The sequence below is a fragment of the Mya arenaria genome, chromosome 1 (genome assembly GCF_026914265.1).
Source record: "Mya arenaria isolate MELC-2E11 chromosome 1, ASM2691426v1".
In the NCBI taxonomy this organism is placed as follows: Eukaryota; Metazoa; Mollusca; class Bivalvia; order Myida; family Myidae; genus Mya; species Mya arenaria.
In genome coordinates this window covers 46,468,371-46,487,696 of record NC_069122.1, presented here as the reverse complement: position 1 = coordinate 46,487,696, position 19,326 = coordinate 46,468,371, and the positions used below count along the sequence as shown (strand labels likewise).

Genomic DNA, 19,326 nt, shown 5'->3' with positions numbered 1-19,326 from the left:
AAATAAAAAAAAAATGTATAAGGTACATAAGGCCTTTTTTTCGTAAAAAGTATAATTAAAAAAAAGGCCTAAATGATCTTATATATCTTGCATTTATTTACATATTTCATTAAGGCTAATGTCAATCATAGTGTTTCTGAATTATTTAAGGTATATTTTAACAAATGTTATATATTCTAGTTCTCAGGCTATTTAATATTGTAATCATTATATCATATTAAGCAGATCAAATTTAACACTCCTTTAACAATTATATGTATGATTACTCTATAGATTACATTCTTTACCTAACAATGAATACCATTTTAAATTTCATTGTTTTTCTAATGACCTTCACCTTATCTTTCAGCGTGAAGGACAAAGCCCGTCGACCAGCACGTCGCCAGATTCCCCGAATGGCTCGACAGGTTTTTTTCTGGCACCGACACCAGAAAACCAATCTGCTCAATTACAACAGTCATTACCCCGCCCAAATCAGCAAGTAGTGCAGCGACCCGGTAGCTCAGGATCGAGAAAGATAGACTCGCGGGCTCAATCCATGTACATAGATGTAAACGGACCGGCAACGGTAATATATCCCGGCCCGCCTCCGCCTAAATCGGCAACTTTGCCAAAAAGTTTTGCATCTTCACAAGACGTTCAATCGATTGTAAGTTTGGCAATATGTATTCCTTTGCCACTGCATGGGGCTGCTTGCTTTGTATTTATATATTATTCGAGTCTCATAATATCCCAGTCACAGCGGGACTCATTTATATGTTGGTATGTATTATAAACTGTTAGCACGTCCATGCCAGGTAACTGTTCACTGTTTAACATCTATCACAGCATACCATTAAAATTATATATATATATATATATATATACATATATACATATGCAGCTGTAAATTTTGAGCTTAGACTTCTTACATACTATACGCAGTTATTTCAAGTACATGTACATAATTAAAGAAGCTTTATTAGGACATCAGGAAAACTGTCAATCTGGCAATCCTTTTAACATGCATTTCTGTCCTTTATTTCATGATAATTTAAAAAGTCGCACTGATCTGCACATGTACAATAATGTTCTAACTTTGTTGTTTTTTCAGTATAATATTCTTTTTGTTTTTCAAAGGAAAAATAAATGTCAAGTATATGTCGCACCATCGTCAGCAACCACAGCACTTAATTCTGTTATACTTTATTAATATCGTGGGACACTTGCCTGACAAAATCTAATTTTAATGAATATACATGAGGCAGGGGAGACAATTCTTCTTCCAATGAATTTGCATGTTTAAATATATATATATATAAATATAATTAAATATTCTTCAATAACCTTCTAGTGTCAATAGCATCAATTGTCAAGATGGTCTTGACTGCTGAAAAAATAAACACAATTCAATCCAGGCTTTCGCCAGAACATTTTTCTGCAAGATTACATCTTGTACCTTGCGGAACCAATGAAACTTCCTCATTAATTATTCATGATTTATGAGATTATCTAAGCCAAATTGCCCATGGTATAAAGCGAAGCATAGCATAGTAGTGTATCGGGGGGTATCTGACATTGGTGTCGTACATAGAAATGAGTTCAATAATCAATGGATTTTATCATTAGAAGGCATAAACAGTTCAAAACATCTACTCATATTTAATTAAGGTGTCAGGTGCCAAAAATGTAAAATTTGTATATTCTTACATTTATAGTACAAGTTTTAATACAAACAAAATAAATATTTCATATAATAAACACATCATTCAATATCATCTTTAGCATTTAATTCTATGTAGGGTACCCTTCAAGGCCAAGAAGGGACTGCAACCAAAAATTTAGGACAGCTAGGATGCCATTCACATGTACATTCCTTTAAATGTTCTCCAATAATAAAATAAAGTTTACAATCACATTCCATTTTTGAAAATAAAAGAAATAAATTATACAACCAATTAAAAAATTTCTGCAATATTAATAATTTGATAAAGTATACAATCAGTTTCAATTTCTGTCGAGAAATAAAGTATACAATTTTTAATTACTCTCAGTCTTCTATGTTAATACCTTAAGAAAAATAAATTCAATCTTTTTTCTTTGGTAAACGTCTCATAATGTAGTCTTTCTCGATAAAAAGGACACAATACAGGTTGAGGCCAATTTAACTTGAATGATCAAAGTATGATTTGTGTACAGATTAATATATATGGTGAATATTTCCCCACAGGATTACCTGCCTAGAAATTTTTTGGTGAACTGTAAAAAACTGGGTGTCCTCAAAAATCACAAAAGAATGTCTAATTCATCTTATCATTTTATTCATTTCTGTTTACAATAAATTTAAAAGCACTCTATATGCTTTATGCTGTATGGAAATGATATCCTTTCTGTCATATTCTGATTCGTCATCGTCATTGTCGTTGTCAAAGCTTCTGGGGCCAGTGTGACAGAGTTCAGAGACCTTTATTTCATTGTTTTTACTTTTTTTTCATTTTAAAGAATAAAAACAATGTAATTTCTTTTTGATCTTTTAAATCGCTCACAAAATTAAACTGTTACAATCTGCTTTCTCCACAGTTACCCTATAACTCACCACAGATGTATCAATGTATGCAGCTTCCCTGTGCTAATGGAGCCTGTAGACCGGTTTTTAGTAAACCCAATATTACAAAGGGAAGCAACTGCGATATGTACAATGGATGACGGATTACGTGTGCCTCATTCTAACCTCAATGCGAGTCTGTAGACAGCACAAAACTGTTTTTATGCCCCCTTCGAAGAAGAGGGATATATTGCTTTGCACAGGCATGTCGGTATGTCGGTCGGTCGGTCGGTCGGTCCGTCGGTAGACCAAAGCTTGTCCGAGTGATAACTCAACATTTACTGGACGTATGGTCATCAAACTTGACATGAAGGTTGGGCCTGACAAGTAGATGACCCCTATTGATTTTAGGGCTCATCGGGTCAAAGGTCAAGGTCACAGTGACCTTTAATGGTAAAATAAATTTAAAGCTTGTCCGAGTGATAACTCAACAATTCCTAGACCTATGGTCATCAAACTTGATATGGAAACTTTGAATGGTCATAATCTTAAAACTGCCTCAACGGCATACAATGTCAGCGACAAATCAGTCATTTCGGTCCATGCATATTTCATTCAATTGTCAAATAATCCTGACAACATGGCGCTCAGGGGGGGCATAATGTTTGACAAACATCTCTTGTTATTGATTGTTTTGGAATTAATGTTTAAAGAAAGAATTTTTATGGTGCAAATCTGTTTTTATTCATTGTTTTTGGAATGTAAGTCGAAACAAAGGCATTTTATCATGGGAACCCGTCTGATTCCCAAGCCGTTTGATTCTGATAATCCTGTTAAAAAACATGGTGTCTCGAGTCACTGGGTTTAAGTAACATGATTTGTATCGGGTACTGTTTTTAAGTGGATATATTGTGGCCGTGGCCAAGTACAAAAAACACAAATATGAAGGCTAATATTTTTTATCTTCACACAAATCATATCCTTCCTTAGTTTTGATCATAAAAGTAAAACATAATAAATGCATTATAGTTAAAAACCAACATTTCTTCCTCAACCTTTATTGTGCCTCTTTAGTAGGAAAAAAGGGCGAAGGATTCTATTAAAAATCTTTCTTTGTTCAGGATGTAGAGACGAAATCACTGATACTTAGAAGAGTAACTATTTTCAGTATTAAAATGTTAGTATAATACTAAGAAAAGTAACTATTTTTAGTTTTGAAATTTTAGTATAATTCTAAGAAGAGTGACTTTTTTCAGTATTAAAATTTTAGTATAATACTAAGAAAAGTAACTATTTCAGTATTAAAATTTTAGTATAGTACTAAGAAGAGTGACTTTTTTCAGTATTAAAATTTTAGTATAGTACTAAGAAGAGTGACTATTTTCAGTATTAAAATTTTAGTATAGTACTAAGAAAAGTAACTATTTTCAGTATTAAAATTTTAGTATAGTACTAAGAAGAGTGACTTTTTTCAGTATTAAAATTTTAGTATAGTACTAAGAAGAGTGACTTTTTCAGTATTAAAATTTTAGTATAGTACTAAGAAGAGTGACTTTTTTCAGTATTAAAATTTTAGTATAGTACTAAGAAGAGTGACTTTTTTCAGTATTAAAATTTTAGTATAGTACTAAGAAGAGTGACTTTTTTCAGTATTAAAATTTTAGTATAGTACTAAGAAGAGTGTCTTTTTTCAGTATTATAATTTAAGTATACCAGTAATACTTAAACATACATAAAATAATGTATATGTATATATTCAGTATTATAATTTAAGTATAATACAAAGAAAAGTGACTATATTCACTTAATATTTTAGTATGATTAAACTAATTGGACATTTATGTCACCATTATTATTTGCTGCTTATGTATGTTTGCTCCTCTCTGTAAATTGTTCAATGACAAAATTAACTCTGATTATATTGCATTGATTAGTTAGCATTATGCATTGCATGACATATTATTTCTTATATTATTTTAATGACAATGTTGAATGTGTGGCCTTCTGCAGTTTTTACCCCAGTAACTCAGTTCCAAAATTACTGTAGACAAATTCAAATTGCACTAAGATATAATTATATACAACAACTTACTGTTTGCAATTAAAATATAAGCCAGTCACTTCTATATTTAACTTTCGTTTGCAAGAAATAATGAGATTTCGGCAGATATTTGGGCACTTTTGTGGTAATAAACTGCAGTTTGCTAAGTTATTCTGTGAGTGGTTTGGCATGTTAAGTAACACACTCATTCACTAAGGGCTTGTAATCATTGGTGAAAGTTTTATTCTTTGTTTTGTTTGAAAATTTAAAAAAAGCACCAAAGAAGCTTGTAAAACTTCAGCTTTCAAGATTTAAGAAGATAAATCATTTAGATTGTGTCATAGCCTTTATGTCAGCTTGTGACACTTATAAAAGCATTGTGCAAAAGCTTAATGTTTGCCATATTTGGATTTAACATTAAATTCTCTGCAAGGTGGAGTTGAGCATATACCAAGGTTAAGACATTCTGCGAACCAAATTCCTACAAAATCCTAGGGGCTGGGTATTTGAGTCATCAAAAATCCTTTAAAAAAATCTGGCCAAGTCTAAAGTCCCCTGTAAAGGCATTACCCTCTGTCTAAAGTCCCCTTTAAAGGCATTACCATTTCACACACTCTGCCTAAATTCCCCTGTAAAGGCATCAGCCTTTGTCTAAAGTCCCCTGTAAAGGCATCACCCTCTGTTTAAAATCCCCTGTTAAGGTATCACCCTCTGTCTAAAGTCTCATGTTAAGGCATCACCCAATGTCAAGAGTCCCCTGTAATTTAGGCATCACCCTCTGTTTAAAATCCCCTGTTAAGGTATCACCCTCTGTCTAAAGTCCCCTGTTAAGGCATCACCCAATGTCTAGAGTCCCCTGTAAAGGCATCACCCTCTGTCCTAATTCCCCTGTAAAGGCATCACCCTATGTCTTTAGTCCCCTGTTAAGGCAACACCCCCTGTCTATAGTCCTCGGTATAGGCATCACCCTCTATTTAAAGTCCCCTATAAAGGCATCACCCTCTGTTTAAAGTCCCCTATAAAGGCATCACCCTCTGTTTAAAATCCCCTGTTAAGGCATCACCCTCTGTCTGAAGTCCCCTGTTAAGGCATCACCATTTGTCTTAAGTCCCCTGTTAAGGCAACACGCTCTGTCTAAAGTCTTCTGTATAGGCATCACCTTCTGCCTAAAGTCCTATGTAAAGGCATCACCCTCTGTTTCAAGTCCCCTGTAAAGGCATCACACTCTGTTTAAAATCCCCTGTTAAGGCATCACCCTCTATCTAAAGTCCCCTGTTAAGGCATCACCCAATGTCTACAGTCCCCTGTAAAGGCATCACCCTCTGCCTAAAGTCTGTTATAGGTGTCACGCTTTGTCTTAAGTCCCCTGTAAAGGCATCACCCTCTGTTTTAAGTCCCCTGTAAAGGCATCACCCTCTGTCTAAACACCCCTGTTAAGGCATCACCCTCTGTCTAAACACCCCTGTTAAGGCATCACCCTCTATCTAAAGTGCCCTGTAAAGGCATCACCCTCTGTGTAAAGTCCCCTGTAAAGGCATCACCCTCTGTTTAAAATTCCCTGTAAAGGTGTCACCCTCTGTCAAAAGCCCTGTAAAGGCATCACCCTCTGTGTAAAGTCCCCTGTAAAGGCATCACCCTCTGTTTAAAATCCCCTGTAAAGGCATCACCCTCTGTCAAAAGCCTTGTAAAGGCATCACCAAATGTCTAAGGTCCCTGTAAAGGCACCACCCTCTCTCTCAAGTCCCCTGTAAAGGCATCACCATCTGTCTTAAGTCCCCTGTTAAGGCAGCACCCTCTGTCTAAAGTCCTCTGTATAGGCATCACATTCTGCCTAAAGTCCAATGTAAAGGCATCACCCTCTGTCTTAAGTCCCCTGTTTAGGCAACACCCTCTGTCTATAGTCCTCTGTATAGGCATCACCCTCTGCCTAAAGTCCCCTGTAAAGGCATCACCCTCTGTCTAAAATCCCCTGTTAAGGCATCACCCTCTGTCTAAAGTCCTCTGTTAAGGCATCACCCAATGTCTAAAGTCCCCTGTAAAGGCATCACATTCTGTCTAACGTCCGTTATAGGTGTCACGCTTTGTCTAAAGTCCCCTGTAAAGGCATCACCTTCTGTTTAAAGTCCCATGTTAAGGCATCTCCCTCTGTCTTAAGACCCCTGTTAAGGCATCACCCTCTGTCTAAAGTCCCATGTAAAGGCATCACCTTCTGTCTAAAGTCCCCTGTAAAGGCATCACCTTCTGTCTAAAGTCCCATGTAAAGGCATCACCTTCTGTCTAAAGTCCCATGTAAAGGCATCACCTTCTGTCTAAAGTCCCATGTAAAGGCATCACCTTCTGTCTAAAGTCCCCTGTAAAGGCATCACCTTCTGTCCAAAGTCCCCTGTAAAGGCATTACCCAATGTCTAAATTTTTTAGTCCCCTGTTAAGGCATCTCCCAATGTTTAAAGACACCTGTATAGGCGTTGCCTTCTGTCTAAAGTCCCCTGTGTGCTTCCCAGCCCCTTGGTGGGTCCAAACATTAAATGGTGCATTATAGCTTAAATACTGGTTGGGTTGTGCTGCTAAAATTTGCTCAGCTGAAAAAAAGATGAGAGAGAGAAAAACATGCAGACACGCATTTAAGTATATGCTAGCAGTGCTTTTGTTATTAACCTGGGGGCCATTTCAATAATATACTAGTTGATGTTAGTTGTTTATCTTAGTGTCATAACTCCATTTTTTTGCTACAAATTTGAATGAATTGAACTTTCACCAATATCAAAATTGAACACACAAAGGAAATAAAAAGATCATTGTATTTCCATTTGTAGTGTTTCTACAGATTAAAGATTATTGAAATTATGAGTAAAATCCTTTATTGAAATGGCCCCCTGCATTATAAGCCCTTGGCCGTATAACACACATATTACCAAATCTCTGTGTAGTCACTCCCTGTAAACAAACTTGTCTCACCATATTATTTCTTACCCACGTCTTGTAGCGATTACAATCGGAAGGTGGAAGCGCCTCCAACGAATCCCTCAACTCTAACTGCCACCTATCTGTAAATATTAATGTAAGTCATTCTCACAGCATTGGTTTTTGTTTCATTGTTCAAAACGGTCTTTGAAATGTTTGTATAGTTGTTATTTAAAGCAATCATGTGGTCGAGGCTGGCAATCTATATATAGATTTCATGACATTATTCAACAACGAAAGGGTGAATTCACACAAAGTAATTGCTATTTCGTGGAGTTTTAAGCATTGTTTTGTTTCCAGTTTTTAGGCTTACGAAGGTTTAAAATTGCCAAATAGGTATTTGGCAACCTTTCGCTTAATGTCTCTTGTAAATTTTTCCTCGCATTTTCAATCTCATGACAATATAAACAGTCCAAACCCGCTATGTCGACTTCTGATATCTCAATTTTCTGGTTGTGTCAAACATTTTCCTCAGTCCTGTGTTTATTCCTTCCAATTCTATATTAAATAATTCTGCTTATGTCGATTTTTCTATCTCGATTTTTTTCTATAGCGAAGTTATATTTCAGTCCCTATGGTTGAATTTTTTCGAAACTTTTTTCCTAAGTCCCGATGAAGTCGACATAAGGAATTTCGACTTTATATGTAATTATGGTTGAAAGCGAAAAACTTAACATTAAATTAAAAAACCTTTGACACCTTTTTTCACTTATTATTATGGGAAAATACCCAAATCTTGCCGAAATAGCCATTACGTTTTGTTTTCATCTTTTGAATCGGTGAAGTTTTATGCAAAAACACCATATTGCAGAAATCTGCACCATCATTTTACTTAGCAAAGGTAATTAATTTGTAGGATTTTAAATTAAAAAAAAATGGTTTGCATAAAAATTCAAAAACTGATTCATTTTAAATACTATTAACATTTTTCATTAGAATAAGAATTATTGTTTGACAACTAAAAATATTATTATATCAATTTATGTATTTATCCTTTATTATTCATATATATTACTCATAAAATAGATTTAGGCTTCATGAAAGCATTAAGGAACAATGACTTTGGTGATGGGCCAAATGGAGTTAATTAATACTGCTATATAGTGGTATCACATTGACAACAATAAAAACATTATTGATATTAAAAGTGATATATAGCTCGGAAGTCTAGTTGCTTCATAGAAGTTGTATTTGCTTGAAAGCTTAATGCATGCGAGTATGTTTTTTTTTTTTTTTTTTTTTCACAGTATTTAAAAGTGGACTTCTGAGAATATTTAGATAGTTAAAGCTTAGATCAAAATGTAAATAAAGTAATAATCAATTTCAATTCATGCCACAGCTGATAAAAATAGTATGTTTTTGAAATAGACAAAATAATGCCCTGTCTGATAGTATTATATACTTTCAGGAAAGTGTTTGATTGAAAGCAAGCATTATGGTTGGGTTGCATTCATTGCCTTCTTTTAATACCATATTTGTCCCAGTAGATTTCACATGCCCTAAATATAAGTGCAGGGTGGTTTTGTGGGTTGTTTTGTTGTTGTTTTTTTGTTGTTTTTTTTTGGGGGGGAGGGGGGGTGATGGGGGCGAATTTTGTATGATTTATGAACATGGAAGAATATTTTTTCCTGACTGAAAACTTGTTATATTGCTCTTTGTCTGGCGGTTTAGGTTAGAGACCACTTAAAATATATTTTCTATATATTCTTTAGTGAATTGACAGATGAACATGGGAAATAACACTGATTACTGATGTATTACCACTAACACCAACCATGGGAGTAATAGTCACTTGAAATACTTAACATTAAACAATAATTTTGTTAGAAAACAAAATATGTTCATTTAAGAATATTGAATCTGCAAGACCTATATATTAAGATGAATAGTAGGCAATTGTCTGATTATGGCATATTCTTAGCATGCATTGATTTACAGTCATGTGAGGTAACATTGAAGAGTCAATTTAGAATTGATGTAATATGGCCTATGCATGCCATTTTGTTTCCAAACTGCTGATGCCTTATAAAATCCACTTCCCTAAAGCACTGTAGTCGGTTACACAAAACTAATATATGAAAAAAAAATATGGTTCTTAATTAGAGCAGAGGAAATAAATGATACTTGATATGTGCCCTGCATGTCGATAAGAATGAATATGGTATTTAAAATTTACTTGAATGAACATGTAATCTTGCACATTACAATTGTATAAATGCAAATTGTACATACTCTTTTGAAACTCATATATATATACATATATATATATATATTACGTAAATCAGATATGCATGTTAAACATCTGGCAACTTCACATTTGGTTAATTTATTGCATGTATAACATCACTATTATATTATGAAAGTCAGATTTAGCTGGGTAAAAAAGGCTTATTGAGATAACCTTTGAGACATTGTTATTGTTTGAGTGATTCCTTGAGTGGAAACACTTTGTTGTTGACCATATAAAGCTTAGATATAATTAGATATATCAACATCAAACATGGTACACATATTAAGAATGACATAACAGCAATTTTACTTGTCAAAATCAGGTTGTACATAATAGCCTTAATTGTATGCATCCAACCAGGGCTCTCTTTCTGCTAAAGCCTCAGTCCCACCGACCTCACGGACTGTCCCGGATCATCCCAAACTGACATAAAGCTGATCCTGGATGAGATCTGTGTTGGGTGTTGGCTGATCTGGGACAGATTGGGGTGGTCCTGGCTACCACCCTGGCAATCTTGAATTGTTAAAACTGCCATGGTGATCTGAGGGACCATCCGGGAGGTTTTTCCAATCCAGGGTAGTCCGGGAAGGTCCATGTAGTGACCGTGTTGGCTCCAGGAAGGTCCGAAATGCCGTTGTTGTCATTGTTGATCCGGCATGTTGTGTTGGACACAGATAACCTGGGCCGGTTCCTGTTGGGTCAGGAACAGTCTGTAGCTGATCCTGGATGATCTGGGACAATCATGGATGTCATCCATGTTGACACTATCTTGTTCCGTTATGGTCCGGCTCATTCTGGGACAGTCCATGGCGCTGCAGTGGTGGCACCAAGGCTATCTGTGTTGGCTGCATGTTCACCTGTGTTCATCGATTTAATGGTGCTCTGTTGGGTCCGGGTCCGTTGTTATAAGACTGTCGAGGGACCACGGATTCGATTCCACCGAGGAACACCACAGATTAAGATATCTCTCTTGATCTGGAGTATGTGGTCTTTATCTGGTGTGGTCACTTTTGGGTATTGCTATGGTGTGACTGAAGCTTTAACAGGAATCTGGCTGAGACTTATCAAAAGGGGAAATTAGCTGGCAAAAGAAAATTTAAAAAAAAGCGAATGATGTTTTATTCTTGATTTATATGAACTTTTTCAAGTATTAAATCTATATTCTTGTGTCATATGAATATAGGAAGTCAGATTCTTATAACTGGATTCTGATTACAGCGTATTGAAAAATAATAAAACAGCACAATTTTCAGGAGGATTTGACATAAAGATTGTGATTTCAAGAAAAGAATAAGGCAGAGGAATGAAGATGAGTTTCAGTTGCAAATTCACTTGAAAGACAGCCCAGTTAGACCATAACAAAATGATGAAATGTTGTGATAACCAGAGTTGATCCTGTTTTTGTCATTAATACTTTGTTGAATCAAAGCATAAACTGTATTTGCAAGTTAGAACTGTCTTCAATAAGCATGGTAGGCACTAACTAGGTTTATCTTGCACGCTGTCTCCTTCGTCTGCATTGTAAAACCGTTGTCCGCGGCATCACACTTTCATGTCAGCCATATTAAAAGACAGTTTTTCTCAAATCTTGATAAAACTTGGCAGCAATATTGCTTATTTGCATATCTCAACTGTCAGTTCATTTACTACAGTTGAAACATATTATTTGCAAAATTCTAGTTTATATCTTATAACTTTCAACTAGTATGTATTTCCATGTATTGTTTACATCCTCAGGAACCCATTGAAGGAAATCTCAACAAATGTAGACTTCTAAACGGTGGAAAAAAAAACTCGTAAGTATAGCAAGATTCTTTGTATTACCTTATTGGTAATTATCCTTGGTACTTACCTTGTGTAAGTCTGATAAATCCTTGGTACTTACCTCATGTAAGTCTGATATATCCTTGATACTTAACTCGTGTGTGTCAGATTTATCCTTGGTACTTACCCTGTTTTAAAGTATAATTTTATCCTTGGTACTTACCTCATGTTATTCAGATTTATCCTTGGTACTTACCCTGTTTTGAAGTATAATTTATCCTTGGTACTTACCTCATGTTATTCAGATTAATCCTTGGTACTTACCTCATGTTATTCAGATTTATCCTTGGTACTTACCCTGTTTTAAAGTATAATTTTATCCTTGGTACTTACCTCATGTTATTCATATTTATCCTTGGTACTTACCCTGTTTTAAAGTATAATTTATCCTTGGTACTTACCTCATGTTATTCATATTTATCCTTGGTACTTACCCTGTTTTAAAGTATAATTTTATCCTTGGTACTTACCTCATGTTATTCATATTTATCCTTGGTACTTACCCTGTTTTAAAGTATAATTTATCCTTGGTACTTACCTCATGTTATTCAGATTTATCCTTGGTACTTACCCTGTTTTAAAGTATAATTTTATCCTTGGTACTTACCTCATGTTATTCAGATTTATCCTTGGTACTTACCCTGTTTTAAAGTATAATTTTATCCTTGGTACTTACCTCATGTTATTCAGATTTATCCTTGGTACTTACCTCATGTTATTCAGATTTATCCTTGGTACTTACCTCATGTTATTCAGATTTATCCTTGGTACTTACCCTGTTTTAAAGTATAATTTTATCCTTGGTACTTACCTCATGTTATTCAGAGTTATCCTTGGTACTTACCCTGTTTTAAAGTATAATTTATCCTTGGTACTTACCTCATGTTATTCAGATTTATCCTTGGTACTTACCCTGTTTTAAAGTATAATTTTATCCTTGGTACTTACCTCATGTTATTCAGATTTATCCTTGGTACTTACCCTGTTTTAAAGTATAATTTATCCTTGGTACTTACCTCATGTTATTCAGATTAATCCTTGGTACTTACCCTGTTTTAAAGTATAATTTATCCTTGGTACTTACCTCATGTTATTCAGATTTATCCTTGGTACTTACCCTGTTTTAAAGTATAATTTATCCTTGGTACTTACCTCATGTTATTCAGATTTTTCCTTGGTACTTACCTCATGTTATTCAGATTTATCCTTGGTACTTGCCCTGTTTTAAAGTATAATTTATCCTTGGTGCTAACCTCATGTTATTCAGATTTATCCTTGGTACTTACCTCATGTTATTCAGATTTATCCTTGGTACTTACCCTGTTTTAAAGTATAATTTTACCCTTGGTACTTACGTCCTGTAAGTCTTATTTATCCTTGGTACTTACCCTGTTTTAAAGTATAATTTATCCTTGGTACTTACCTGTTGTCAGACTTACCCTTGGTACTTACGTCCTGTAAGTCTTATTTATCCTTGGTACTTACCTTATGTGATTTATCCATGGGGATGAAGAGTTATTTCTTAAAGATTTGCAAAAAAAATGAGTATTTCTACCTGCTTGCAATGCTCTTGAAATGTAACAGACTCCATAGTAATTGTTTTTTTCTCAAAAATAGAAAAAAATGGTCCATGAACTTTGCCAAACTCGATGGTTCGAATCTTGTGTTCTACGTGCGGAAGAAAGATGCTCAGCCAACAAAGGACTCCCCGCACGGAAAACCTGAGACGATAGTACCTTTGATAGAGTGCCAAATAACGAAGGAATCAACAGACTATACCAGCAAGAAAAATACGTTTGTGGTAGGTTAATCATTGGTCTCATCCATCTCTGTAATATTTTCAGTCAAGGTTTCACTTTGTCACCCCTAAAAGCTCCATAAATTTAATGGGCTAGTAAAAGTGAATACCGATGTTTTATTATTATGACCGCCTTCGAAGAAGAGGGGGTATAATGCTATGCACATGTCAGTCGGTCGGTTTGTCAGTACACCAAAGCTTGTCTGAGTGATAACTTGACGATTCCTGAACATATTGTCATCAAACTTGACATGAAGGTTGGACCTAACCAGTATATGAGCCCTATTCAGTTAAGGGGTCATCCAGTCAAAGGTCAAGGTCACAGTGACCTTTAACAGGAAAAAGTTGACAAAGCTTGTCAGAGTGATAAATCAACAATGCCTGGGCCTATGGTCATCAAACTTGACATTTAGGCTGGGTCTGACCAGTAGATGACCCTATTGATTTTATGGGTCAAAGGTCAAGGTCATAGTGACATTGAATGCTTAAAGGTTGTCAGAGTGATAACTTGATATTTATCTTGAGTTCATAGAGTCAAAGGTACTGTACTTACTATCCTCACACTTTGAATGGTCATAATCTTAAAATTGCCTCAAAGGCATCCATTTTTTTACACTAGTACTCTCTCAATGAAATAAAATTGATATTCTATTGATTGAAACAACCAAATTAATAGTCCTCTTTGTGATAAGCATCAAATCAGACCTTACCCCCGGTAACTTGTTTTCAAGTTATACCAGATTCAAAAAAGCATTTTTGGATGAAAGCGAAAGAACTGTAAATGCTTTTTTAGTTTAGGTTATTTATAATTCTTTCCACTTCAACCTCTCAAAATACTAAAAGAAATAATTTTAAGTTTTTAATTGTTGCATTTTCCTGCACATGTATTTCAGCTGACAACATCAGACTCGATGCTGCTACTTCAGGCTGACAATGAGACAGTTATGCAGGAATGGTTCCTGAAGATACACACACGGATAGCAGAACTGGTTAGTTTGTCATATTTAGGGGACAGAAGAGGGGGGATGTCTTCAGGGTGGGGATTGATGATTTGTCATAGAACTTGAATGTGTTAAATTATAGAATTCTGAAACACATACACAATTACACTCACACAAGCTCAGAGCTGTATTTGAGAATGATAAAGTTATTGGGATAGGAGTTAAAGGGTCTCGTTCGCAGATATTTTGGCAGATACAAATTTTAACTGTGTTGTTGAAATTGAGTTATTTACTTACTTTAATGAACAATGACCAAATAGCAACAGGCAGGTGCTCAAATGAATGGAAATAATTAAATCCAATCGTTAAATGATTAAATCATCAGTAATGTTAATAACGCTTTTCGGACAAAATAGAGCATCTCATGTCAACTTTTTCAAGAATTGAAAACATAATATTGGATAATGGATATTTCATCATTGTTTTATGCATTTTGTCACATTTCACACAAAATAAAAATGATTGATTTGTGAACCTTAAAAACCTGAACTATTCCCATTAAAGATAGATTATATATGATTTAATTGTTTCTTAAAAATTACTGTCATGTATCATACTTATACAGTTGAACCACGTTGGCACGAACTCCCAGGGACCGGCGAAAACACATCGAGCCTCGGGAAAATCGAGCCAAGCGGTTATGCTATCATTAAGTAAAACAATCGGTCATTTTCATCCAGTCTGAGCCAACAAGGAAATCGAGCCAATGGGATTTTACTGTATATCAAAAGCCATAACAAGTGCATATATTAATTTAAATGTGATGTAATATTCACTCTTTTTGTCTTTTTTCCAGGGAGGAATTTGAACATGAAACTTTCGAATTCAGGAATCTGCTGATCAGATGTATCTTATGCTCACTGGTTTTAAAACATTTAATGAAAGAAACAAGGCATACCAAAAAACAACAACGCAAAGTTGTATTACATAACCTGTCTGTTTGATATTTTCCAGGGAGGAACGCCGGACATGCCTAGTACAGGTCAGACGTTTGCTGATCAGGCTGAAAGCATGAAAGCTAAACCCACTCTCAAACATTCTATTTCAACCCCTTCTCTCAGTAAGCACACTAACATGCACCTACCCCCCCCCCCCCCCACTCCCTCCGATCCATCTCCAGCTCTGCTCTGCCTCAGTGAATCAGCATAAATCCTGTAAACAAAAGCACATGGTTGAATAAGCCATCCATTGGCTCTAAGTCCTTCCACAATTAATCTTAGTCAAACAAGAAGGCATGGCTTCAGTCTACTATAAAGTGTAATTGTCTCATGTGAATTACTTGGGAATTAGGCCATGTTGGCCTTATTATGAAGAGTAATTCTATAGTTTAAAACATGTTTGCAAAAATTGAATTAAAGAGTCTAAATTTATTGTGTATTGGCCATTGAATGGTAGAGAAATTAAGGTTTTATACGAGAAGATTCAATCTCTTTTCATTCTACATTTTTTGTGTCACCTGAAAAGACGACATATAGGGGTTACTTTTGTCGGCGGCGTCCGCATCCCATTTTCGCTTGTCCGGGGTATATCTCCTGAACTATTAGTGGTTGAAATTTCATATGTAGATAGATCTAATTGAGGGCAAGTGCAGTGCACAAGAACTGTTACTCTTGCTTCCATATTTTTAGAGTTATTGCCCTTTGTTATTTTTCATGCTTAAAGTTTTGTCCGGGGCATATCTTGTAGAATATAAGAGTTATCAACTTGAAACTTCATATGTTGATAGATCTCATGGAGGGCAAGTGCAGTGCACAATAACAGTAACTCTTGCTTTCTTAGTTTTAAAGTTATTGCCCTTTGTTAATTTTCATGATTAAAGTTTTGTCCGGGGCATATCTTGAAGAATATAAGAGGTATCAACTTGAAACTTCATAGCTAGATAGATCTCATTGAGGGCAAGTGCAGTGCACAAGAACCGTTACTCTTGCTGCCATATTTTTAGAGTGATTGCCCTTTGTTAATTTTCTTGCTTAGGTTTTGTCCGTGGCATATCTCGTAAACTATAGGAGGTATCAACCTGAAACTTATTCCGTAGGTATATCTGATTGAGGGAAAGTGCAGTGCACAAAAAAACGTAACTCTTGCATCTATATGTTAAGAGTTATTGCCCTTTGTTAATTTTCATGATTAAAGTTTTGTCCGGGGCATATCTTGAAGAATATAAGAGGTATCAACTTGAAACTTCATAGCTAGATAGATCTCATTGAGGACTAGTGCAGTGCACAAGAACCGTTGCTCTTGCTGCCATATTTTTAGAGTTATTGCCCTTTGTTAATTTTCTTGCTTAGGTTTTGTCCATGGCATATCTCGTAAACTATCAAATGCCACCTACACTTGAAACGTAAATGGCAACATCATTGTCTATAAATGAATAAAATGCCAATCTAACAGCTATAATGTCGACAGTAAATAATTTTTCAGGCAACACATCCGACTCGCGGAGTTCTAGTTATGAATATATAGTGATTATTTCCCTTTGTCTGCATGACATTATTTATGTATGTCTCTTTTGCAAATCTTACAACAATACATCTTGTCACTGCAGAAATATGATGTATCCATGATAATGCCAATGTTTCTATTTAAACTTTTACGCATAATGCCGTTTTTTTTTTCTTTTAAATGTTTGATGCAAGAAAATTCACTGAGTAGGGTAATTGTAAGTTGTTGGGATGTGCATTGATATCGAAAAGTCAATAATATTTATATACCGTGATATGAAGCAGAAGAGTTATATTGATAACCTTCAGCAGAGTATCAATATTTATCTTGTTTTATTTATACCATAATGTGCATTTTAATAACAGATCCGATGATGTTTTTTACAATGAGGAGCAAGTTCTAATGTCCAACCTCCCCCCCCCCCGTAAGGTTTCTAAATTCTACTTTAAATTGCATGAATATTATGCAGGGTTTAAGCCATAATGCTGCCAATGAGCAGGGACAGTCACCATTTAACTATAAAAGAACACCTTAACATTTTCAAAATGTATTTTGAAAAAAAGCCAGGCTAGATATATCCTTTTATCAGAACAGTTATAGTTGTCATTGTTAAAGGTTATATGTGAAACTATAAAGTTTCCTTTAAAAAGAAATTTCAGAGATGGACAAAATCATGGTTGTTATTCAATCCATATTTATGCTTTTAGTATCCATTCCAAACTCCGCATTAATACTCCAGAATGAATTATGTTAACAGTTTGATGTGTCGTGCAATCCTACTTTACCAACATATAATTGGAAAATGCATCACTAATAGATCATAGATTTTGAGTTACTACTAACATGCATGGTATATTTTTTATATCACAGGCCACTAACTTACTTATTTTACTTTTTTCCATAAATATTTTCAATTAAGCAGTGGTCAAAAAAAAATCTCACTTAATATCTAGATGTCTCCAAATTTAGAGCTACAAAACAATATAATGAATTTTATATACCTCAATGAAACTACATATATTAATTGAATAGCTAATTCAATCCACATATAATATTTTATAAACTTGCATGAGGGGGAAGAATATTAAATTTGAAAATGCTATTATTTTTCTTTCCATTTTGCCTGAAAACTTGCATGCTGGTTTTGTAACCCAAGACTATTGCATGGTGCTATATTCAATAGCGAACTTAACTTTTGAAGATGAAATTTTGATGTTGGTGGATAGTTAAAATAACTTAAGTATTCGTCACTACCGTGACTGTGAGCTCAAGGAACACAAAAGCAACATTTATAAAACCAAATTGGTTGCTATTGGTTGTTACTCTATTTGTTGTTAGTACTGACACTCCAGTTTGCAAATTTGAAGTCTAAAATACCAGTTTTGCTTCTGAACTGTTGGGAGCCTTAAGCCATCGCCAAAATGGTTTCAGCTGTTCAGCTAGGGCAATCACATCCCTGACTATTTACCAGGTTTTCACACAGTGATCTATGGTATAATTTTATTTAGTTAAGTTTGACATAAAGTGACAAAACTTGGTATATAGGATGAGTTTATGGAGACATTTCATGGGATTGCGTTTCAGACACCTCGGGTCAAGGTCGAAGTCACTGTTACTAAAAATAGGAAAGAGTTGAAATTGTATTTTACAACAAAGGCTAAACGTTCTTCAGTCATTCATTGAAAACCTGGATTTGTTGCATTGCCATGTTTCTTTTTTATTTATTGCATTGGTCATGAGTGTCTTTTATTGACTGCAGTAAAAATTAAGCATTTACAAATTATCTTACATTCAAGACAGGATCGTTGTTGTATGTTTAATTTAATGATAATTAATTTTTGATTACCGGTACCACAATCGAGAATAAAAATGCTGACATAGCTCAAAACATAGGTGGCCCATTCAGACAGTTAAAGGAATTACAAAATGAAATACAAGGCCTGTTTGTTATTTTGAATGTTATCAGTAAAATATATTATAATATGTGCGTTTTTTTTGTGTTTAGATTCAAGTTCGATGGACCGTAAAGGAAAGATCAAGAATGCCTTGGACCGTTTCTTGAATAACCGCTCAGATAAGAGGACATTAGAAACAAAGGGTATTATAAAAGGTATGTACAATGAGGTATGTACAGTGAGGTATGTACAGTGAGGTATGTACAGTGAGGTATGTACTGTGAGGAATGTACAGTGAGGTATGTACAATGAGGTATGTACAATGAGGTATGTACAATGAGGTATGTACAGTGAGGTATGTACAGTGAGGTATGTACAGTGAGGTATGTACAATGAGGTATGTACAATGAGGTATGTACAATGAGGTATGTACAGTGAGGTATGTACAGCGAGGTATGTACAGCGAGGTATGTACAATAAGGTATGTACAATGAGGTATGTACAATAAGGTATGTACAATAAGGTAGGTACTATGAGGTATGTACAATGAGGTATCTACTATGAGGTATGTATAGTAAGGTATCTACTATGAGGTATGTACAATGAGGTA

The 19,326-nt window shown here is 34.9% G+C and overlaps 1 protein-coding gene across 10 annotated transcripts in view; it reads left to right on the top strand.

Moving 5' to 3' along the window:
* LOC128238951 (rho GTPase-activating protein 12-like) overlaps nucleotides 1-19,326 on the top strand; it is a 50,127-nt gene that overhangs the window by 16,438 nt on the left and 14,363 nt on the right. For 6 of the 10 annotated variants that reach the window (XM_052955307.1, XM_052955379.1, XM_052955371.1 and 3 more), the window contains 7 exons: nucleotides 350-649; nucleotides 7,549-7,623; nucleotides 11,494-11,552; nucleotides 13,198-13,381; nucleotides 14,272-14,367; nucleotides 15,334-15,439; nucleotides 18,827-18,931. In XM_052955307.1, coding sequence (XP_052811267.1) covers nucleotides 350-649; nucleotides 7,549-7,623; nucleotides 11,494-11,552; nucleotides 13,198-13,381; nucleotides 14,272-14,367; nucleotides 15,334-15,439; nucleotides 18,827-18,931 — 925 coding nt within the window. The remainder of the gene's footprint in view (nucleotides 1-349; nucleotides 650-7,548; nucleotides 7,624-11,493; nucleotides 11,553-13,197; nucleotides 13,382-14,271; nucleotides 14,368-15,333; nucleotides 15,440-18,826; nucleotides 18,932-19,326) is intronic. The other 4 variants (XM_052955336.1, XM_052955326.1, XM_052955353.1 and 1 more) reach the window with 4 other exon arrangements.